General features: G+C 42.3%; 1 protein-coding gene across 3 annotated transcripts; it reads right to left on the bottom strand.

Moving 5' to 3' along the window:
* Nucleotides 1-8,642: 8,642 nt before the first annotated feature.
* On the bottom strand, nucleotides 8,643-24,109 carry anxa14 (annexin A14). 3 transcript variants are annotated; one of them, XM_035795111.2, is made up of 13 exons: nucleotides 23,977-24,106; nucleotides 21,801-21,840; nucleotides 21,171-21,267; nucleotides 20,938-21,026; nucleotides 20,693-20,806; nucleotides 18,149-18,239; nucleotides 17,926-18,005; nucleotides 12,633-12,671; nucleotides 12,362-12,452; nucleotides 12,176-12,271; nucleotides 11,869-11,924; nucleotides 11,667-11,774; nucleotides 8,643-9,171 (listed from the first exon to the last, which is right to left on the bottom strand). In XM_035795111.2, exons 2-13 carry the CDS (start codon nucleotides 21,825-21,827, stop codon nucleotides 9,112-9,114), a joined length of 948 nt encoding a protein of 315 aa, XP_035651004.1. In that variant the 5' UTR covers nucleotides 21,828-21,840; nucleotides 23,977-24,106; the 3' UTR covers nucleotides 8,643-9,111. The 3 variants fall into 3 exon arrangements, with proteins under 3 accessions (XP_035651004.1, XP_035651003.1, XP_052327884.1); XM_035795110.1 differs by lacking the exon at nucleotides 23,977-24,106 and adding an exon at nucleotides 22,453-22,548; XM_052471924.1 differs by lacking the exon at nucleotides 12,176-12,271 and having other exon boundaries at nucleotides 23,977-24,109.
* Between the last annotated feature and the right edge of the window lie 351 nt (nucleotides 24,110-24,460).

Consider the following 24,460-nt stretch of genomic DNA (forward strand, 5'->3'; position numbering starts at 1 on the left):
TTGCTATGTGACCCAGTTAAATATTTACATATTAATGTATCATGTATTGTATTAAAGGTATTATCTTTTATCACAGTAAATAGGTTTATCTGAATTGCTCTTGCTATTAATCATTAATATCAGTTCCATTGTTGAGCTTTGTAGGGCACTTTAAGGTTAATGTATAAAAAGTGTCCACTCCGAAAGTTCCTTCAAAGGAAAAATAAATATATTCTAATCTAATTTAAGATAAAGTTATGAATTAACCGTGTAAGTATTATCAAAATCTATCACATACAGTGTGACTACACTTATCAATTCAGGTACAGAAAGGAGCTAAACTAACTATAAAAAGGTGTATCATCTTTAACTTTGATAAGGTTTATCATCTTACCAGGCTTTATACCCCAGTGTACAAACATTAGGAACACCTGCTCTTTCCATGATCTACACTAACCGGTCAAAAGTTTGAGAACACCTACTCATTCAAGGGTTTTTCTTCATTTTTACAATTTTCTACATTGTGGAATAATAGTGAAGACATCAAAATGGTGAAATAACACATATGGAATCGTGTAGTAGCCAAAAAAAAGTGATAAACAAATCAAAATATATTTTATATTTGAGAATCTTCAAAGTAGCCAACCTTTCCTGGATGACATCTGTCCAACTTGACACAACTGTGGGCCAGCGTTCCTGTGGAAAGCTTAGAGGATCTTGTCCATATGCCCTGACGAATTGAGTCTGTTCTGAAGGCAAAAGCAGATGCAACTCAATTTTATACACACAGTATATTTGTTAATCTACTTCTGCATGGTGTAATAAAGAAATGAGGAAATAGGGTGCATTGAGTTCTAAAGAGAGAAACAAAAGAGGGGGTAAGTGGGTGGTACGCTCCACATTGAGTTCTAAAGAGAGAAACAAAAGAGGGGGTAAGTGGGTGGTACGCTCCACATTGAGTTCTAAAGAGAGAAACAAAAGAGGGGGTAAGTGGGTGGTACGCTCCACATTGAGTTCTAAAGAGAGAAACAAAAGAGGGGGTAAGTGGGTGGTACGCTCCACATTGAGTTCTAAAGAGAGAAACAAAAGAGGGGGTAAGTGGGTGGTACGCTCCACATTGAGTTCTAAAGAGAGAAACAAAAGAGGGGGTAAGTGGGTGGTACTCTCCATTTCCACAGAAAATATACACTACAACGACAATGCTGTCTTGTTGTTGTGCATTGTCACGGAGTACACTTTCCAAAAGACAATTATTAAACTGTATCTACTTCCCCATTACCGGTAAATGTCTTCTCACTTCAATATAACACATCAAACAATAGCATACTTCCATGCTGTTATCAGGATGTTATGGAACTAATGGGACAATTTATGTTTTATGAGGCGCTATTACAGTAGTTTGTGGTTGTGACATGTCACGGTTTTCTGTAATGATGACTCAAAGAGTTATTCCACGACACAGACAACCTGAACAATATCTCAAAAGTGCATTGTAGGCCTACCTGATCTAAATATGCAGTGGATTATGGGCATATATGATCTAAATATAGAATGATGTGTTTAATTTTGACTGTGAAATTCAGGATGGAGATGGGGAAGTCATTTGGGAGAAATTCTAAGTCTTTGTTGCTCTTCTGTATAACATGTCTGACCTCAGCTGCTATATCAACTATCTGGTAAGAGGAAGCGCGATATCATAAAAAGTCTTCAACTTTAACCCCATACAATCCAGCAGATGTGAGACGGTAATCTGTGCAGTGAAGCTGCAACGCCACTACCAGGAAGTCTATCAGACAAGGATGTAGTTTCAAATCCAGAGGATGCAGTTTCAAATACTGACGGGAACTAAAATGTTTTTTAAAAAAAGCTATAAAATATATATGTTGAAAACAAGGTCTACGGTCTAGGCAAAACAAAATAACTCAAATCAAATCAAAGTTTATTTGTCACGTGCGCCGAATACAGCAGGTGTAGGTAGACCTTACAGTGAAATGCTTACTTACAGGCTCTAACCAACAGTGCAAAAAGTTATTAGGTGAACACCAATTTCAAACATCAGCTATCCAGCAGCTAACCGATCGCTGCAGCTGTACATAGTCTATAGGTAAATAGCTCACCCTTTTTCACCTACCTCATTCCCATACAGTTTTTATACTGTCTTTATTTATTTACTTTTCTGCTCTTTTGCACACCAATATCTCTACCTGTACATGCCCATCTGATCATTTATCACTCCAGTGTTAATCTGCAAAATTGTATTATTCGCCTACCTCCTCATGCCTTTTGCACACATTGTATATAGACTGCCCATTTTTTTCTACTGTGTTATTGACTTGCTAATTGTTTACTCCATGTGTAACTCTGTGTTGTCTGTTCACACTGCTATGCTTTATCTTGGCCAGGTCGCAGTTGCAAATGAGAACTTGTTCTCAACTAGCCTACCTGGTTAAATAAAGGTGAAATAAAATAAAAATATAAAAAAAATAGGTAAGTAGAGAAATAAAAACAACAGTTAAAAGACAGAAAAACAGTAGCGAGGCTATAAAAGTAGCGAGGCTACATACAGACACCAGTTAGTCATGCTGATTGAGGTAGTATGTACATGTAGATATGGTTATATGATGAACAGAGAGTAGCAGTAGTGCAAAATGGGGGTTGGCAGGTGGCGGGACACAACTCATGGGTTGAGGTGAAGGAAGAGTAAGAATAAATGTTGTTGTTTTATGCATGATGTATGAGAAGATATAGTAGATTGTCCATTCAACAGACGGCATAGAGAAGGGGGCAAAAGTTGTTAGTGGGATTAATGGTCTTTGATAGCCTAGGTCTGGTGTGGTTGTTAATGGCTCATACAGTTAAAGTCAGAAGTTTACATACACTTTAGCCAAATACATTTAAACTCAGTTTTTCGCAATTCCTGACATTTAATCCCAGTACAAATCCCCTGTCTTTGGTCAGTTAGGATCACAACTTTATTTTAAGAATGTGAAATGTCAGAATGATAGTAGAGAATTATTTATTTCAGCTTTTATTTCCTTTCATCACAGAAGTTTACAAACACTCAATAAGTATTTGGTAGCATTGCCTTTATATTGTTATATTGTTTGCAGATCAGTGAAACGGTAGCGTCCCGTTTTAGATGCACTATTGTAAAGTGGCTGTTCCACTGGATGTCTTAAGGTGTATGCACCAATTTGCAAGTCGCTCTGGATAAGAGCGTCTGCTAAATGACTTAAATGTAAATGTAATGTAAATGTCCCACCTGGACAACATCCGGTGAAATGGCAGAGCGCCAAATTCAAATGAAATTACTATACATATTAAACTTTCATGAAATCACAAGTTCAATACATCAAAATAAAGCTTAACTTGTTGTTAATCCAGCCAAGGTGTCAGATTTCAAAAAGGCTTTACGGCGAAAGCTAACCATGCGATTATCTGAGGACAGCATCCATCACACAAATGCATAACAAATCATTTTCAACCAAGGAGTTGCGACACAAAAGTCAGAAATAGCCATATACTATATGCATTACCTTTGAAGATCTTCTTCTGTTGGCACTCCGAAACATCAAAAATGGTCCTTTTGTTCGATAATGTACTTTTTTTATGTCCCAAAAATGTCAATTTATTTGGCGCATTTGATTCAGAAATACACCGGTTTCAACTCGCCCAACATGCCTACAAAGTATCTAATAAGTTACCTGTAAAATTGGTCCAAACATTTCAAACAATGTTCCTAATCCTTCCTCAGGTATCCTAAAATGTAAATAATCGTTCAAATTTTAGACAGGATAATCTGTTTTCAACACAGAAGAAAAATACCACGGAGCACTCTCCTGTGTACACGCAATAAAAGACTTCAGCCCTTCACAGTGACACGAACAATTTACAGCCGTATTAATTCCCCAAAAGAACAACCGATTTCTAAAGACTGTTGAAATCTAGTGGACGCCATATAAATCAGGATTCCCAATGAAACCTAGTGGAAAACACAATGAGCTCAAAAAAACTTTTCCCTGGATGGATTGTGCTTGGGGTTTCGTCTGACAAATCAGTTCTGTTACACTCACATACATTATTCTAACCGTTTTAGAAACTTCAGAGCTTCCCACAATATGTTGGGTAAATGTTGACCCATTCCTCCTGACAGAGCTGGTGTAACTGAGTCAGGTTTGTAGACCTCCTAGCTCGAACATGCTTTTTCAGTTCTGCCCACACATTTTCTATAGGTTTGAGGTCAGGGCTTTGTGATGGCCACTCCAATACTTTGACTTTGTTGTCCTTAAGACATTTTGCCACAACTTTGGAAGTACGCTTGGGATCATTGCCCATTTGGAAGACACGTTTACAACCAAGCTTTAACTTATGTCTTGAGATGTTGCTTCAAAATATTCACATAATTTCCCTCCCCCATGATGCCATCTATTTTGTGAAGTCCCCCGTCCCTCCTGCAGCAAAGCACCCCCACTACATGATGCTGCCACCCCCATGCTTCACAGGTTGGGATGGTGTTCTTTAGATTGCAAGCCTCCCCCTTTTTCCTCCAAACATAACGATGGTCATTTTGGACAAACAGTTCTATTTTTGTTTCATCAGACCAGAGGACATTTCTCCAAAATGTACGATCTTTGTCGCCCATGTGCAGTTGCAAACCGTAGTCAGGCTGTTTTATGGCGGTTTTGGTGCAGTGGCTTCTTCCTTGCTGAGCGGCCTTTCAGGTTATGTCAATATTGGACTCGTTTTACTGTGGATATAGATAGTTTTGTACTTGTTTCCTCCAGCATCTTCACAAGGTCCTTTGACGTTGTTCTGGGATTGAGTCACATTTTTTTGCACCAAAGTAGGTTCATCTCTAGGAGACAGAATGCGTCTCCTTCCTGAGCGGTATGATGGCTGCGTGGTCCCATGGTGTTTATACTTGCGTACTATTGTTTGTACAAATGAACGTGGTACCTTCAGGCGTTTGTAAATTGTTCCCAAGGATGAACCGGACTTTTGGTTTCCCCATGATGTCAAGCAAAGAGGCACTGAGTTTGAAGGTAGGCCTTGAAATACATTCACAGGTACACCTCCATTTGACTCAAATGATGTCAATTAGCCTATCAGAAGCTTCTGAAGACATGACATCATTTTCTGGACTTTTCCAAGCTGTTTAAAGGCACAGTCAACTTAGTGTATGTCAACTTCTGACCCACTAGAATTGTGATACAGTGAATTATAAGTGAAATAATCTGTCTGTAGGCAATTGTTGGAAAAATGACTTGTGTCATGCACAAAGTAGATGTCCTAACCGACTTGCCAAACCTATAGTTTGTTAACAAGAAATTTGTGGAGTGGTTGAAAAACAAGTTTTAATGACTTCAACCTAAGTGTATGTAACTGGTATATGGGACTGCTTTAAAAAGTGATTTGGTATCTGGCAATTTCTGTAATAAAAATAGACCTTTTAATCAAAGAATGATTTCCCAAATTACAAGTCATTTGTGTGATATGGTGATAAGGAATTTGCTAAGCAACACCATTGCCCCTGGACTGTGTTTGTTATAGCAACTATCAGTATGATATTTATTTATACATTTACCCAAATGAAGATTTTCCATCAACAAAAACAGTAGAGTAAATAGTTATGGAAAGGTGGTGTAAAACACTCAAAGTGATAAGTGTTGAACCTTGACGCTGCTGTTTTGTACACTGACCGGATATGTCGGGCTAAACTGCCAGGAAAAAAAAACCCAATCACACGTGCACATACACACATACACACACACAATCTTCCTGGAACCAGAGGAACGTGGTGTGTTCAGGACATAGACTCTACAGCACTCGATACACTGAGGACCATATCTGGATACATAGACAAATCAATTCAAATTCTATTGGTCTTATGCACATGGTTAGCAGATGTTAATGCGAGTGTAGCGACATGCTTGTGCTTCTAGTTCCGCCCATGCAGTACTATCTAACAAGTACTCTAACAATTTCACAACTACCTTATACACACAAGTGTAAAGGAATGAATAAGAATATGTACATTTGAATACATGGATGAGCGATGGCCGAACGGCATAGGCAAGATGCAGTAGATGGTATAGAGTACAGTATATACATATGAGATGAGTAATGTAGGGTATGTAAACATAAAATAAAGTGGCATTGTTTATAGTGGCTGGTGATGAATTCATTACATCCAATTTTGAATTATTAAAGTGGCTAGAGATGAGTCAGTATGTTGGCAGCAGCCACTCAATGTTTGTGATGGCTGTTTAACAAGCAGTGGCTCAGGTCACAGGTCACCACCTGTGACATCGGGTGGTGTAGGTGTCCTGGAGGGCAGGTAGTTTGCCCCCGGTGATGCGTTATGCAGACCTCACTACCCTCTGGAGAGCCTTGCGGTTGTAGGCGAGCAGTTGCCGTACCAGGCGGTGATACAGCCCGACAGGATGCTCTCGATTGTGCATTTGTAAAAGTTTGTGAGTGTTTTTGGTGTCAAGCCGAATTTTGAGGCACTGCTGTGCCTTCTTCACCACGCTGTCTGTGTGGGTGAACCATTTCAGTTTGTCCGTGAAGTATACGCCGAGGAACATAAAACTTTCCACCTTCTCCACTACTGTCCCGTCGATGTGGATAGGGGGCTGCTCCCTTTGCTGTTTCCTGAAGTCCACGATCATCTCCTTTGTTTTGTTGACATTGAGTGTGAAGTTATTTTCCTGACACCACTCTCCAAGGGCCCTTATCTCCTCCGTCTTGTCGTTGTTGGTAATCAAGCCTACCACTGTAGTGTCGTCTGCAAACTTGATGATTGAGTTGGAGGCGTGCATGGCCATGCAGTCATGGGTGAATAGGGAGTACAGGAGAGGGCTGAGAACACACCCTTGTGGGGCCCCCGTGTTGAGGATCAGCAGGGTGGAGATGTTGTTTCCTACTCTCACTACCTGGGGGCGGCCCGTCGGGAAGTCCAGGACCCAGTTGCACAGGGCGGGGTCGAGACCAAATATTGGAGTAAAACAAGCTTGCATTTTGGATTCTGATGGGGTATGACAGTTGAACTAAGGGCTCTATTCGATCCGTGTCGCAGAAATTCAACTTTACAGTGTGATTGAAATGGAAAGGCAACGCGTCAGCGGAGACTGCATTCACTGGAAACGCTGCACATTGTCCGTCTCCATCATAAATTACCTTTCACATTTCTAGCGCGCAATCTGTAACGCTTCAGCGATCCAGATTGAATAGAGCCCTAAGCTCATGAGGCCTTTATGGGTTATTTTCTTCAAGAATCAATGGGTACATATCATCCATTAATAAATCCAAAAATGGATCGAGCAGCTAAGGATTCAAGCTTTTAAGGGACATTGCACTTTCAAATAAAAGTTTGTTAGACTTTTTCTGACCTCTAAAGTAGTCAAGACGAAACTATGTCCAATGACATTGGTTGTGTAGATCCAGCTCTGCGCCTCCATTTCAAATTAATGGAAAAGATGAGCACCAAATAAAACCAGGAAATCTAGGAAATTAGACAGTGCTAATCCATTAATTTGGGATTGAGGCCTATAGCCAGATCCACACAATCAATGTTTCATCTTGACACGAGTCTACTTTTGAGGTCTGAAAATAATCTGACAAATCTTCATTTATGAGTGAAATGTCCCTTTAAGAATGCTTTGCAGTCCACATTGACTCAATTGTTTCTTCTATCACACACAATCTTCCTGGAACCAGAGGAATGTGGTATGTTCAGGACATAGACTCTACATTCTCTATCATATTATATATATATTCTCTATCATTCTATGTATTCAGGATACTAATGAACCACTACTCCAACAATGGCTGCTCCTACAACTACTGCTCCTACTACAACCACTGCTCCTGCTCCTACTACAACCACTGCTCCTGCTCCTACTACAACCACTGCTCCTGCTCCTACTACAACCACTTCTCCTGCTCCTACTACAACCTCTGCTCCTGCTCCTACTACAACCGCTGCTCCTGCTCCTACTACAACCACTGCTCCTGCTCCTACTACAATCACTGCTCCTGCTCCTACCGCTGCTCCTACTACATCCTCTGCTCCTACTACAACCACTGCTCCTGCCTCTGCTGCTACTACAACCACTGCTCCTGCTCCTACTACAACCACTGCTCCTGCTCCTACTACAGCCGCTGCTCCTGCTCCTACCACTGCTCCTACAACAGCAGCACATGTCCCACCCACCACACCAAGTGGCAGACCAGCAACCAGAGCATCTCTGTTGTGTTCTGTGGTGCCTCCTCTGCTCTACACCTCGTGGTTCTAAGCGGTGCAACCCCCCTGGCCTGGAGCTTGTATTGCTCAGGCTAAATAGACTGACTGGCTATGAATGAAACCAAAGCTAATGAGCAAAGCAAATATGTATCTGGAAGTATGGATTTTTCTCTACTGGAACACCAGTCATTGTCGTTTCATGTTAGAGGTTAAACTTTGCATATGGACATAATAGGAGAGAAGCAAGTTGTTCTTAAACTTGAATTTGTTGTAAACAGTCACCAAAGGGTCAAATTCTTTGCGCAGATATTTGTTGCCGGTTTTAGGAACTTGCCTCCACTGCCCCTTTAGACTTATTTTTGTCTGTTTGTTTTTTAAATGCACTGGTTAGAAGGAATGAACGTTGTAGAAAATATACTTCATTGTAATCAAATTTTTATTTTCATAAAAGTATGTATGGAAGTACACTTCAAATTAAAGTACACTTGAAGGTGTGACTTTACTGTAACATTAGGCATTATGAGCATTAGCAATAGGACAAAGTTTGATTTTCTTGCATTATCGTGCAGGAATGAGACATAGAGCAATACAGATGTAGGATCTTAATTTTATACCCGTGTTAAAGGAGAACTTTCCTGCAATTGCAGGGAATGTAATGTTTAAAAAGACTTCTGAAGTTTGTAATTTTCAGTTGATCAACCGCTACAATATTTGGTATTAATTATAATCCACATAACAATTCACATATACAGTTGCTGCAGGATTATTTTCCTGCTGTAGCAAACTGGCTCAAATTAAGATCCTACATCTGTCTACTGTAAATACACAAATGTGAATAGTAATGTGTAGGTTGAGCTAATGTGAAATTGTACACAAAACTCATTCCTTTAGTCTTCAGATCGACAGATAGCCAGCAGTGCTTGTAGGTGATCACCTTTGAATTGTTTCTGTTGAAAAACATTGGAACATTAAAAAAAAAATGTCATTAGTTTTATTGAAAGACTGTGCTGCTTGGTTGAGATACTGTAAATAGGTACTTTCATTGACATGCCTTTCTACTGTATTTGTTACAGGAAATAAATACATAGATTTTGTTTTTCCATTCCTCAAACAGGTGTGCAGCTGGCATGCAGATAAGTGTGTGTACATGTGGGAGTCTAAATGTGCATTACATCTGGTAGGTGGGTACACACAGTGGTGTAGTGGTGCCTGGAGAAGTGGGCATACTCTAATTATGCCCAAAATTTCCCAAATGACCAGCCCGGTGATGGAAAGGCACCCTGCATGAGAACAAAATATACTTTGTCCTATATTTCTTTCAGGTTTTCACTCTCACAAATTGGATGTTAAGAGACTGGTAGACCATCCTTGCACGGTCATCACTAGTTAACACAGCCACAAAGTCATAATTACTCCATCCTTCTATTTTCAAACTATATATGCCCATATTGGACTTACTTTGTAATTATTCTCATTTCTAATTCTAATGCTTTTCTTTCTAAAACAAGGACATTTCTAAGTGACTCCAAACTTTTGAACGGTAGCGTATATCAGACATGATTTATGACAACAACATTTCTCTTTGCCATTAACCTGAACATATTTCAGATGTATCTTAAGGAAATAAAAATCAGTTCCATATTACTTGACACACTTTCCATCTACACTTCACTGCCTGATGATTGCATTACAATCGACTGTGATTTTGTGGAATGATTTATCAGCCTCGTCCTGGAGTACAACACATGGTCCACAGAAGGCTCTGATGAACGACCAGGTGCAGCAATTAGTTGAGGAAGACATTAAAGAACACAGAAATACATATATAACAAGAAATGAAGACAATTATAAATAAACAGAAATGATAAAATATGTTATGAGGAAAACTAAATAAAAGACCTAGTTAATATAACCTATAATAAATGACAATGTCTGTTTAGATTTGCTCTGGGATGCAATAGGGATGCTAGGATGTTCTAGCGCAGGGCTGTCCATCCCTGTTCCTGGAGAACTACCCTCCTGTAGGTTTTCACTCCAACCCCAGTTGTGACTAACCTGATTCAGCTTCTCAACCAGCTAATTATTAGAATCAGGTAATCTAGATGAGGGATGGAGTGAAAACCTACAGGACGGTAGCTCTCCAGGAACAGGGATGGACAGCCCTGCTCTAACGTGATGACGTCATTGGAGAAGTTTGCGTCAGAAAAGGGAGTGCAACTGGGGAGGAAATTGAGCTGGAGCGTAGTTTTTCGGCTGGAGGCACAGCAGCCATGTGGATCTGTGCCAAACTGCTACAGTAAGTGAATCTTTTTTTAAATTTGAAATCATATTTCTCTCTGATATGAAAGATAAGAGGCATATCAGCATATGTTTTTTTTAAACGGTTTGAAAGCAATGATTATTGACGTTTCTAAACGTAATACACAGCATCGGAATTGTACAGATGTAGGATCTCAATTGGAGCTAGTTTACTTTAGCAGGAAAATAATCCTGCAGCAACAGGAAATGTGAATTATTATGTGGATTATAATTCATGGTTATTTTTGTAGGGGTCCAACATTTCCAAAATGGTATTTCAGAACTTTAGAAGCCTTTTTAAAACATCAAATGAGTGAGCAAATCAAATCAAAAAGTAAGCTCCTACATCTGTAGTTCACATGAAGTCAATAGTGGGTGATGTAAGACGGAGAAGAAGGGTTTGAGAGCTGCATTTGTGTAGGCTACTTTATGCATGATTTCTCTATTGTTCTACATAATATTCATTTTGATCAAACCTTTATTTGATCAGGGAGTCATATTGAAACCAAGATCTCTTTCACAGATGAGTCCTGAATTACAGAAAATACACACATCAAAATACAAATACAAAATGCAAGCAGGAAGAAGAAAAACGTCCATTAAAAACACAACACATTCATCAGTAATAACATCCTCAATCAGCTTTCTGAAATGCCCTCTAGGCACCAGAACCTCAAATTTAAGAACATTTGAAGATTGTTCCACAAACGAGGTGCAAGAAAACTAAACGCTGATTTAACTCAGTAGAGACCAAATAGATTTCCAGAGTTAACCATCCCGGAGACCGGGGGTGGTAACTCAGATGTCTAAAGTTTAGTATTGCTGTTAGGTACAGTGGGAAAACACAGCCATTTATTAACCTATGTGACATCAAAGAGGGCCAACCAATGTTCTGGTAGAGAATGCATTGATGAGCACTAAAATTGTCTCCCGTAATATAATATATGATACGGCATATACCTCTACTACAATACATTGATACGCATCAGTGGGGATGAAGACGTGAGTATAGGCAATGCCCATTTTAAAAAAAAGTGGGTATACCTGCCTGTAGACCCCACTACACCACTGGGTACACATACAGTGTACATATGATTGTATATGTGTGTGTGTGTGTGTGTCCATGCGTATGTGTGTGCCTGACCTGTAGGGCTGTATAGAGTGAGGTGCCCGTCTGTCTGAGATAAGCCACTCTCACACACAGCAGATCCTCCTCACTGTGGGACACCATCACCCCCTGGACTATGGCTGCCTGGAGGGTACAAACAGAGTTTAACCAACCAAACACCCCCAAAGACAGACAAGACGGACGGACAGACGGACTCATGTGTTCGGAACACGTTTACCTTCATGGTCTCCAGTCTCTGAGCCAGGTAGAGGTTTGGGCTCTGTATGCAACGCACTGTTATCAGAGAGAAAGGTTAGTGATCCTTTGTGTGTGAGTCCCTGCACATATTCACATACCTCTACTGTATGTACAGTGCTCTGCTGCTTGTGGGCACGTTTTCACCAGACATCCATTTCATTAGTAATGATGTAAGCATATGATGTAAGATAGATGTACACATGAAACACATGACACACACACACACACACACACACACACACAGGGATGCACACCCACACACATGCACAAACATTCCAGTGTTTTACCCAATGTTTTCAGCCCAAGTCTCACATCTCCACTGAATGCTTTCTCTATTGCTTTATCCACTGTCTCTTGCTTCTCACTCTCCAAATTGACGAACACTGCACGCACGACACAACAGTGTTACATAAAGTTCAATCTAAAAAAGGCCCACACACATGCACACAAAGTAAAACCACACACACACACACCTTTGTTAAGATGTTCAGAGTCTCTGGTAGTCAGAATGGTGATCCATGGTCCAGGATCTGCCTTCGCCTGATTGATAGCTTCAGCGAGAGTCTGCTCAGTCACAAGCACATACGATTAAACACACACACACACACACACACACACACACACACACACACACACACACACACACACACACACACACACACACACACACACACACACACACACACACACACACACACACACCACTCAAAAATACATGCTTCGTGCTTTACACACTGTACGTACCTCTGTGTCTCTTTGCACCATTCCTACTACCTTTTTCTTCTATTGAGTATGAAGCAGTAGAGGAATAGAGAGGAAGAGAGTGGGATCAAGATCAGTATTTCTAAACATTTTAAATTCTATTATTTGCCTAATTTAACCCTTGTGTTGTCTTAACTTCTTATGGATGCAGGGGCAATATTGAGTAGCTTGGATGAAAGGTGCCCAGAGTAAACGGCCTGCTCCTCAGTCCCAGTTGCTAATACACCGTATATGCATAGTATTATTAGTATTGAATAGAAAACACTCTGACGTTTCTAAAACTGTTTGAATGAATTAACAGAACTCATATGGCAGGCAAAAACCTGAGAAGAAATTCAAACAGGAAGTGGGAAATCTGAGGTTGGTCGATTTTCAACACAGCCCCTATTGAATACACAGTGGGATATGGATAAAGTTGCACTTCCTAGGGCTTCCACTAGATATCAACCGTCTTTAGAAACTTGAATGAAGCTTATACTGTGTTGTAGAGCCCGGATGGGAGCTCTTTGAGTCAGTGGTCTGGCAGAGAGCCAGTTCCTGGTCACGCGCATTTCACATGATAGCGACCTGTCTTCCATGGCTTCTCTACAGACATAGGAATTCTCCGGGTTGGAACTTTATTGAAGATTTAAGATAACAACATCCTAAAGATTGATTCTATACTTAGTTTGACAAGTTTCTTCGACCTGTAATATAACTTTTCGTCCGACGTTCGTATGGACCTGCACGAGTGCTTGGATTTGTGTACTAAGCGCGCTAACAAAAGTAGCTACTTGGACATAAATAATGGACATTATCGAACAAATCAAGCAATTATTGTGGAACTGCGATTCCTGGGAGTGCATTCTGATGAAGATCGTCAAAAGTAAGGGAATATTTATAATGTGATTTCTGATTTCTGTTGACTCCAACATATGAGATTTCTGTTGTTTTGAATTTGGCGCCCTGCATTTTCACTGGCTGTTGTCATATCGATCCCGTTAACGGGATTGCAGCCCTAAGAAGATTTATGGGTCAAAAATGACCAGCCACTATGTTTAAAAGCAGAGAGAACCCCTAAATCACATATGTCAGAGTCAAGGCCCGCGGCCACATCCGGCCCGCAAGGTTTTTACGGCCCCTGGGATGATCTTGATTTATTATTAGAACCGCCCGCAGACCGCAGCAAGCCGGCAGCCCGCAGATCTTTTACACGCACCAATACTACATTTCCCACAATGCAACGGTGACGCACCGAGCAGTAGGCTGCTTCATTTCAATATTTATTGGCACAGCAGTTGTCAGCATCACAGTAAAATTAACTTTCAGATACCCATCAAAAATGGCAAACGGAAGGTGGACACTGAGAACCGGGGTTTCAAACAAGGTGGGAGTCGGAGTATTTGTTCACGGAGGTAGCTGGAAAACCTGTGTGTTCTGTGTGGAGAAAGTGTGGCGGTACTGAAAGAGTATAATCTGAGACGACATTATGAAACGAAACACGCGGACAAAAACAAGAATATGGACATGGAACAAAGGCTACAAAAGGCAGAGGAATTAAAACGAGGCCTCAAATCTCGACAGGCTCTGTTCAAAAAAGCCAAATCACAAGGCCAGGCTGCTGTCAAGGCCAGTTTTATTTTGGCAGAAGAGATCGCTAAATCAGCCCGGCCATTTACGGAGGGGGATTTCATCAAAAACTGCATGATTAAAGTTTGTGACGAAGTTTGCCCAGAAAAAGGCAACTCTTTTAAATGTGAGTCTGAGCAGAAACACCATTGCCGAGGGAGTAGACCAGTTGTCCATCAATCTAAAAGAGCAGCTTGTGAAAAAGGGAAAGATTTCATTGCATATTCCTTGGCTGTGGATGAGAGCACCGACATTTCTGACATTGCCCAGTTGTCAATTTTCATCCGCGGAGTGGACTCCAGCCTAAGCGTGACAGAGGAGTTTTTGGCTTTACGTCCTATGCATGGCACAACTACGGGGCATGATTTGTATGAAGAGGTGTCAAGATGTGTAAATGAGATGGAGCTGCCTTGGGAAAACTCGTGGGTTTGACAACCGACGGAGCACCTGCGATGTGTGGACACAGGAGCGGACTGGTGGCGAAGATACGGAAAAGATGCAAGAGGAAAACGCGACAGGTGAGCTGACAGCTTATCATTGTATCATACACCAGGAAGCGTTGTGCGGTAAAGCCTTGAAAATGGAGCATGTAATGAGCATCATCACGCGCACAGTTAACTTTATCAGAGCCAAAGGTTTGAATCACCGCCAGTTCAAGGCATTTCTGACGGAGTTAGAAACGGAGCATGGTGATTTGCCTTATCACACAGAGGTGCGATGGCTAAGCCAGGGAAAGGTGCTTCAAATATGTTTCGAGCTTCGTGAGGAGATTTGTCTGTTCTTGGACAGCAAAGGGAAAGACACAACACAACTCCGAGACGAAATGTTTCTGTGTGAAATGGCTTTTCTGTGTGACATTACGAGTCATCTGAATGCAATGAACTTGCAGCTGCAGGGTCGGGATCGTGTCATCTCTGATATGTACAGTACAGTGAAGGCATTTAAAACCAAACTGACTCTGTGGGAGACGCAGATGCGGAAAGAAAATTTGAGCCACTTTCCCAGCTGCCAGACCATGAAAGAGAAGCTCTCTACCAGTGCGTTCCCGAGCGCACAGTTGGCTGATAAAATAGGTATGCTTGCCGCTGACTTTCGACGCCGATTTGCTGACTTTGAAGCACAAAAGCAGGTTGGAACTGCTCGGTAACCCATTTGCTGTTGACGTGGAAAGCTCACCACCAAACCTCCAAATGGAGTTGATTGACCTCCAATGCAATGATGCACTGAGGGCAAAATATGCGGCAGTGGGTGCTGCGGAGTTCGCCCGTTTCCTCCCCCGACACAATGCCCCAGCTGCGCATCCAGGCTGCTCAAACGTTGTCTATGTTTGGCAGCACATACCTGTGTGAACAACTGTTTTCTTTGATGAACTTGAACAAAACATCACACAGAAGTCGACTTACTGCTGAACACCTCCACTCAATTCTGAGGATTTCCTCAGCTCAGAGCCTTACCCCGAACATTGATGAACTTGTGGAAAAGATGGGACACCACCAAGTATCACCCTCAACCTCAAACAAGTGAACATTACTGTGCAATCACATATTTAGAGTTTTTACTCAGTTCAAGTTTAAAAGTTAAAGTTTAATATTTGTTTTCACTGCATGTTACTTCTCCTTAAACAAAGTGTTGTTTTTGATTAATAGATTTTTGCACTTTATTTTATTGTATTTCAATCCAATTATATTTTAAAAATATTTCAGTTGAGTGGATGATAGAAAATTGCTATTATTGTTTTTTTCTTTGAAGTAAATTTAGCCCACTTTTGCTAAAATAGAAAATATAGGCTACTGATGGTGCCTTGAATACCGGTTTCTTTCATTTAATGTTCATGTTATGGGGATTTTTATATAAAGGAAATTTGTCTTTTGTGTCTGTTGAAAATTAAAGATTACTGACAGAGCCATAAGAAAATATTGCTTTATTTATCTGATCATATTGGAATATATTTGTTAGGTTTTCAGTAGGTTCAATTAGGTTCACTAGACTATATGCGTCATTTAAAAAATTTCAATGAACATTCGAACAGTCCGGCCCTCGGCTTGTAGCTAAATTTTTTATTTGGCCCTCCGTCCATTTGACTTTGACACCCCTGCCCTAAATTATATTTTTCAACTTGAAATTTGATTGCTTTTCCGAGAGTGACCCCAACATTAAAAAATGTGAAACGTTGCCTTTGTTCATATTTCCATGAAAGCTGTACACCACCAGGATACAAAGATTGTCTTAGGGCAGTTATAAAATCATTTGCACACCACAAAAACACACAAAAAACAAAACGCACACAACCAGCAGCTCCTGAAGAGGAAGATCACCATGGTTGGCACAGTACTAAAAAACAAACCTGAGCTCCCCCTGCACTCCTTGCAACAAGGGGGAGAGAGGCTTTCTCATCAAAGTTTGCCTTCACCCCTACCACCACTCTTGTATCTTAACGCCCTAAAAAGAAAAAAGAATGTGTTCGTCCTGGGCACACTGCACTAAACGGCTGAGATCAGTGATTGTGAGAAGAGGAAGCCAGACATCATCCTGGCCTACAACCACAACAAAGGAGGTGTGGACAACCTGGACAAGATGATTGGAACTTACAGCTGAAGGACTGCCCGCTGGCCCCTGGTGGTCATCTCCCATTATATCATTGATGTGTCCTCATGCAATGCCTTCATGATATGGAACAATATCAACCCTACCTGGATGCCTGATAAGTGGAACAAGAGGAGGGTTTTCCTGAAGCAGCTGGGACAGGTACTTGTAACCCCACACATTCAAAGAAGGGAGCACCTCCCCCGCAGATCATCCTCTGCAGCACTTGTGAAAGCTGTTCAGGGGGCTGAATCTTGTCCTTATCCACCTGAGGCTGGGGCAGGCAAGAGGAGGAGATGCCAATTCTGTCTCCCAAAGAAGGGCCGTAAAACAAATACTATGTGCTGCAAGGTCCATCTGCAAAGTCCATGCACACACACTTGCATACTGTCCTACATGTGCTAATTAGAGTTGATTGATTAATGTTCTTCACATTTTTGTTTTGTATCTATTATTTTATTCTTATTTATTGTTGTTGTTTATACACCTTGTGGGTGGGGGCAATGGTTAAAAAAATGGGAGTTGAACTCCTCAGTATATAAGAATATATCACTATGTTGCCAAAAAAGTTCAAGACTTATTGTTTCCCTTCAACAAAATGCATTCAAAACTACTTTCTGCACATTTCTGCTATTTTCTTATTTTCTTTCTTATGTTCACACCTATGCAGTACATTTAGCAATAATAATAAACCTCTACTTTAGTAAAGAAAACAATTATGACAGGTGTGTTGTAATAAAAACAAGTGGTGTCCACTGATTAAATGCAGTCTTTCTGCATTGTGGAGAGGTATTCACAAAGTTTGTGATGAATGACCGGTTGTTTCTTCATGCAAAATAGATTTGGGGTTTAAAATTCAATTAAGCTGCTTCATTTTAGGGGTTTATTGAAGGCGGGTTAATTTTTTGACCCTTAGGACAAGGGGAGTATACAGAATGATAAGACTACACAAGGGTTAAAATGTACATGTACAATTTAGTCATTTAGCAGACAATCTTCTAATAAGTGTAACATGTCGGTGTCTTATAACAAGGCTCCAGTGAAGAGGATTTCTGTCCGGGAGAGGAGAGGGACAAAGGTTTACCTTGAGTAAGGCCAGGACGAGTTTGGCAAAGTCCCCACTGGTCTCACCCTTCAGGTCCGTCTCCAGATCCTTATTATACTCTAAACACACACAAGTTATGGGGACATTATTTGGCCTCTGAATACTTTGGTGATGACTTCATTAGAACATATCACAGTAGAACGGTATTGATGGAAGAGCAATTCTGCGTCTTTTGTAATATCCTTGAAGTGTTGTAACTTACGCTCCTTGTAGGTGGAGGTGATGTTGGCAAGCGCCTTGGGTGACCTGGTGCACAGAATCTCTAGCAAACCCTCCTCATCTGTGCCAATGCCCTGGATATAATAAAAATACACATTCTCATTTCAATTACTGTATGTTGCTCATCTGCACATTTACAGTATGTCTGATCAATGTTCCATGCACCTGCCCTCCCTCACAGACACTAGGATGTATGATCAGGATCTTGGACTCATTTCTATTGATGAAGATAAAACTTTTGAAAGTGTGGCATGCCTATCTGTTTAGGAACATGAAAGCGTTTGGCCTGGGTAGTGGGTTTAGATCATTGTCCTCTGGGGCTTCAGATATGGTAAATGTGGGGGGTGGGCTGAGCCGGCCAGTCCCAGTTAGAAGAGGGATTAGGGGGCCACAGGTGTGTTACTGGGGGCACAAGAGGGCCAGAGCAAGATATCCTCTGGGGGGCTGGGAGTCCTAGACTCTACTGGGCCAGAGCAAGATATCCTAGACTTACTGGGGGCCACAGTAACCACCTGCTGTGGGGGCCACAGTGGAGAGCCTGAGGGGGCCACAGGGCCAGAGCTATCCTAGACTTACTGGGGGCCACAGTGGGGCAGAGCAAGATTCCTAGACTTACTGGGGGCTACAGTAGGCAAGATAGACTTACTTGGGGGTTCAAGATATCCTAGACTGCTGGCTTATGCTGATGATGTTACTGGGGGCAGTGGGGCAGAGCAAGATATCCTGACTTACTGGGGGCTACAGTGGGCCAGGCAGATGATTACTGGGTGGCTACAGAAGGGCAGCAGTTAGACTTATGGGGGCTTTGGGGCAAAGCAGGATCTATTGTTTGGGCCAGAGCAGGATGAACTGGGAGTGGGGCAAGCAGGATGAGACTTACTGGGTACAGTGGGGCAAAGCAGGATGCCTAGACTTACTGGGGGCTAGATGGGGCAAAGCAGGATGCGCTAGGGTGGCTACAGTGGGCAGAGCAGGATGTCCTAGACTTACTGGGTGGCTACAGTGGGGCAGTGGGATGTCCAGACTTACTGCAAGATGTCCTAGACTTACTGGGTGGCTACAGTGGACTTACTGGGGGCTACAGTGGGCCAGCAAGATGTCCTAGACTTACTGGGGGCTACAGTGAGCAGGATGTCCTAGACTTACTGGGTGGCAAGAGAGCAGGATGTCCTAGACTTACTGGGTGGCTACAGTGGGATGTCCTAGACTTACTGGGTGGCTACAGTGGGCCAGAGCAGGATGCCCTAGACTTACTGGGGGCTGGCTACAGTGGGGCAAAGCAGGATGTCTAGACTTACTGGGTGGCTACAGTGGGCCAGCAGGATGTCCTAGACTTACTGGGTGGCAGTGGGCCAGAGGGCAGAGCAGGATGCCCTCCTGGGTGGCTAGTGGGCAGAGCTTACTGGGGGGGGCTACAGGATGTCCTAGACTTACTGGTGGGCTAGTGGGCCAGAGCAGGATGTCCTAGACTTACTGGGGGGCAGGATGTCCTACAGGTGGGCTAGTGGGCAGAGCAGGATGTCCTAGACTTACTGGGGGCCACAGTGGGCCAGAGCAGGATGTCCTAGACACTGGGGGCTACAGTGGGCCAGAGCAGGATGTCCTAGACTTACTGGGGGCTACAGTGGGCCAGGCCAGGATGTCCTAGACTTACTGGGGGCTACAGTGGGCCAGTGCAGGATGTCCTAGACTTACTGGGTGGCTACAGTGGGCCAGAGCAGGATGTCCTAGACTTATTGGTGGGCTAGTGGGCCAGAGCAGGATGCCCTAGACTTACTGGGTGGCTACAGTGGGGCAGAGCAGGATGTCCTTTTTCCCACTGGGGGCTTCAGTGGGCCAGAGCAGGATGTCCTAGACTTACTGGTGGGCTAGTGGGCTGTCCTAGACTTACTGGGGGCTGTGGGCCAGAGCAGGATGTCCTAGACTTACTGGGGGCTAGAGCAGGATATCCTAGACTTGGGGCCAGAGCAGGATGTCCTAGACTTAGAGCTGGGGGGGCTACAGTGGGGCAGAGCAAGATATCCTAGACTTACTGGGGGGCTACAGTGGGGCAGAGCAGGATGTCCTAGACTTACTGGGGGGCTACAGTGGGCCAGAGCAGGATGTCCTAGACTTACTGGGTGGCTACAGTGGGGCAGAGCAGGATGTCCTAGACTTACTGGGGGGCAACAGTGGACCAGAGCAGGATGTCCTAGATTTATTGGGGCAGTTAAAAATGGCAGTGTTGAAGACCAGAAAGTATGTGATGCAGTGGCTGGGATGTAAGGATCACAGAGCTCGGCTGACACTAGATAATGCTTACTGTGGTGAACCATCTGGGGGACCTTGTAGAGGTGTGGGGTTCTATGTACAGTGGACGACGAGGAGTGGCTTGAACTGTTTATTACTGTTACAATGTAGTAAAGAGTGTACAAAAGTGATGTAAATTATTGGACCAATAAAGGTTTTATTTAAAAAGTCTCTCTCTCTCTCTATCCCTCCCTTCCACCCTCTTTCTCCTGTCTCCATCTGTCCCACCATCCCTCACCTCCATGGATTGTCTCAGACGATAGGCCTCAAACTGCAGTGGGGTCATCAGCAAGGCCAACAGCAAATTCTCCAACTCCCCAGACAGGGCCTTCTTCAGCCCAGAGGACAGCTCCTGGTTCAGGGGGACAACACATAGTCAGTGTGTCTGAACTATGGTCAGTTTGGAATTTTTAGCTGTAATGGCTGAGGTTAGGATTTGATTGATTTGGCTGAGGTTGTCCCAGTATTGTAGTTACTAGTTACCTTCTCGGTGATGGTTTTGAAGATCTGAGCGATGATTTGTCTTTGAGCATTGCTGCGGTTGGTCAGGATTTTTATCAGAGTAGGTGCATCTGTAATCAGACCGGAAAGGAGATCTTGTTAAGAATTTTTTAAATAAAATAATGCAAATCATTTTTAATACCCAAGGGAACAAAACGAGCCTTGAAGCCCATATACTTTATAATCATTATGAGTTATGATGACTGAGGCTGTACCTTTCTGTTGCAGAGCAGTTTGAATGTTCACAGCATCTTTCTTAGCATGGAAGTTAAGGAAGGGCCTTACAGTACCCAAGGTACCCCAGGACATCTCCTAGGAGAGGATCAGCGAAAGAATGAGTGAGAGAGGAAGGGCAAGGCCAATGGAGGAGAGGATAGAGGGCGACGGTAGGGGAAATAGACAGACAGAGGGGTAGGGTAAGGCAGAGAAAAGGCATTGGAAAGGGGACAAAATGGAAGAGGGTGAAGAAAATGGTTAAGTGGAAGGACAAGGAGACAGATGAGAGGGTGGGGGGGTGAGAAAGGGTAGTGAGAAAGGGGAGTGAGAGAGAGCTCAGCAAAACAGTGACAAGATGAGGACTGTGAGGGAGAGAGAGGGGAGTGAAACCGGCAAATGTGCATTTTGCCTGGGCGGGCATTATCCTGAAGGTTTCACACGCTTCCATTTCACAATGGAGGATTGTAAGAATTCTAAACGTACAATCGTCAACCATCGTGCAGGAAAAAGAGGCGGTAGGACAGGTAAGGCGAATGAAAAAGTGACGAAACTAAGATGCAGAGATGTCGACAGATAAAGAAGAGATGAAAGATGTATAGACAAAGGGGACAGAGATTCCTAACACTCACGTAGGATGGCAAGTACTCCATGTCCATGTCTGAATTTCACCTACGAAAGAGGAAACGAGAGAGACCATGTAATACAACTACACCAACTGTTTCATGCATGAACGAAGACATGTGAGGAATGAGGGAACGTGTCATTGCTGAAGACTCAGATTTGATCACCGAAGCAGTCATGAGCCATCAGAAGTCAAATGAAATGCATTTGTTAAAATGTTGATAAATACATTTGAATGCATTGATAGCCTTTATAGAAGTGTGTTTTACACAATCACCACCTGTAATTAAGGTTTATTAAGTCTAAAATGCTTTATAGTGTAGAAGGCACTATAAATGCACTAAATATGCCTTATATACAGGTGGTTCATAGAAAGTGTAACCAATGTCCTCTTTCTTATTTCTTGGCTTTATATATATTTGTATTTGTTATACTATTTTGATATTGTTTACTGCACTGTTTGATAGAGCTTGCATTTCACTATACACGTGTATGTGGCAATAAAACTTGAACTTAGCCCACATCATAAAAGTCTGAAATTCATAAAGGATGCCTGCCCAAAAAACAGAAACCACTCTAAAGTCACTCACATTCTTGTAATTTGGCAATATGGTCACGAATATACACACTCAGATAAATAATAATAGTACTAGTTCCTACCTGTGACAAAGACAGCCAGTAGTGAGAACGAAAGGTGAGCAAGTAGCTAAACTGCCCTTACAACAACAAAACTGCCCTTACTGCACCGCCTCCTTCTCTTCCACTCAAATTCCTCTTGCAAAAATCCTATTTTTGAACCAATGAGAGCTCAGGACCCACACACAGGTCATTGCCATTGGTCCGTCAGATATCTATGGCAACTCCCGTAGATAACTACGAAATGTCTAACATTCCTAGCTGAGGAGACATCTGGGCTATCTGGTTAAGGCCAAGAGACCCTTGAACATCTGCTGATGTCAAAAGGGCTTTATAAATACATTTGACTTGACATAGTTGACCATAAAAATGATAACTAATAACGGTCCATAATAGTAATAGGAGGGCTAGTTTGTTTTCATGTACATATGGTATCTTTAAGCAGGGAATACTTTGATTGGGGTAAAGGAAGATGTCATGAATGGCATTATGAACAGCTGAGTTTAATCGAAGAATCTACAAGATAAGCCACAAGATAACTAACCTCACCATTCAACATACCAAACCAGCTCACAATCTAGGAGTCTATTCCAGCGTTTCCCAAACTCCATCCTCGGGACCCACAGATGACCCAAGCTTGATGATGAGTTGACTATGTGAATCAGCTGTATAGTGCCAGAGCTAAAACCAAAATGTGCACCAAGTATGGGAAACCCTGGCCTATTCAATCAGATCTGTTATCCGGGTGAGTAAGTTCCTTCTTGCAAAGGTAAACGCCGCCCTTGAACGCTTATGAGGGTGAGGTTTTGTGCAGGGCAAGGAGGTTTTCCTCAACCTTTACCACGGAAACGAATTGTCCGGTTTTGACTGAATCGAATCAAAATACTTTCCTTTGTGAGAGAATTGTAAAGAAGAAAGAACGTGTATCAAATTCCGACGACAATCCAGGTAAACTGAAGCCCAAATACATTTCAGGTGAATTCAGGACAATACTAAAACAGAAAACATCTGATTTGACCCTTCCGTCCTATATGTTTATTAACTTAACTTGTAGCGCCTGAATCTTGGCGTTGCCTCTTAACATAAACAAGAGGGAGTGAAACCTTCATGTTTAGAATGGACAGAGTTCAACAAAGAAGCCATGCAACACCCAGGACATGTGAAACCCCCTTAAGATCAGATATCCATTCAACAGCTCCGACCTGGTTCCTCCCGTTTAACATCACAGAGAGCGAGAGAGACAACAGTCTACTTCTCTCTGTGTTTCCACGTGACTCAGTCAAAGATTATTGGACTTGAAATGAGAGAGGGAGACAGAGGGAGAGAGCGACACAGAGGGGATGGTGCGTTGGCGGCGGCTCCAAAGTAAAGAGACGCATATTTACAGCCACATGAAACAAGCTGGTGATTTACAATGACATTTACATATTATTACTGATACATACATTTACACATTATTACTGATACATACATTTACACATTATTACTGATAAGTACATTTACTAGACAAAGAGGCAGCTGGGTCTGCATTACAAATACAATGCTTACCTGGTTTGGTGAGGAACTTGGAAAGTTCCACTCTCTCTTCCTTACTGTGTCCACCTTGTGCCTAGGATATTGTCTGTACTCTGTTCCTGGAGCAGAGTGAAATGAGATATGTGGGTTTTACTGTGTGTGTCCACTGTCAACAATGGGACGTTTCGGTGTGTATCGGTTGGACGGATATGATGCACGATTGTTCCACTTTAGCTTGCCGGATATAAAAGTCACCATTTTAAAATGTATCCAGTATCATTATGTCTTACCTCCATTGCCATTTAGTTCATTGTACTGTATGTATAAATGCAGGCTTGAGATGTGCCAATCTGTGAAGGATTTGACTACGAATAAATCCGATGCATTTAACCTGGATCTACAAGTATGCACTTATGCATAGTATGTTCTGTACAGAGTAGGGTCACATACTATACTATCAGTTGACTTGTCTCGCTCTTAACAGTCCTGTATCTTGTACGCACATCACCATGGTATT

This window comes from Oncorhynchus keta, chromosome 20 (assembly GCF_023373465.1).
Source record: "Oncorhynchus keta strain PuntledgeMale-10-30-2019 chromosome 20, Oket_V2, whole genome shotgun sequence".
In the NCBI taxonomy this organism is placed as follows: Eukaryota; Metazoa; Chordata; class Actinopteri; order Salmoniformes; family Salmonidae; genus Oncorhynchus; species Oncorhynchus keta.

Coding starts and splice junctions, on each gene's coding strand:
- anxa14 (XM_035795111.2), bottom strand. CDS start 21,827: ATGGACATGGAGTACTTGCCATCCTAC. Junction 18,240..20,692: donor GTCTGAGACAATCCATGGAG/GTGAGGGATGGT, acceptor TATTATATCCAG/GGCATTGGCACAGATGAGGA. Junction 12,272..12,361: donor CTCTGAACATCTTAACAAAG/GTGTGTGTGTGT, acceptor TCGTGCGTGCAG/TGTTCGTCAATTTGGAGAGT.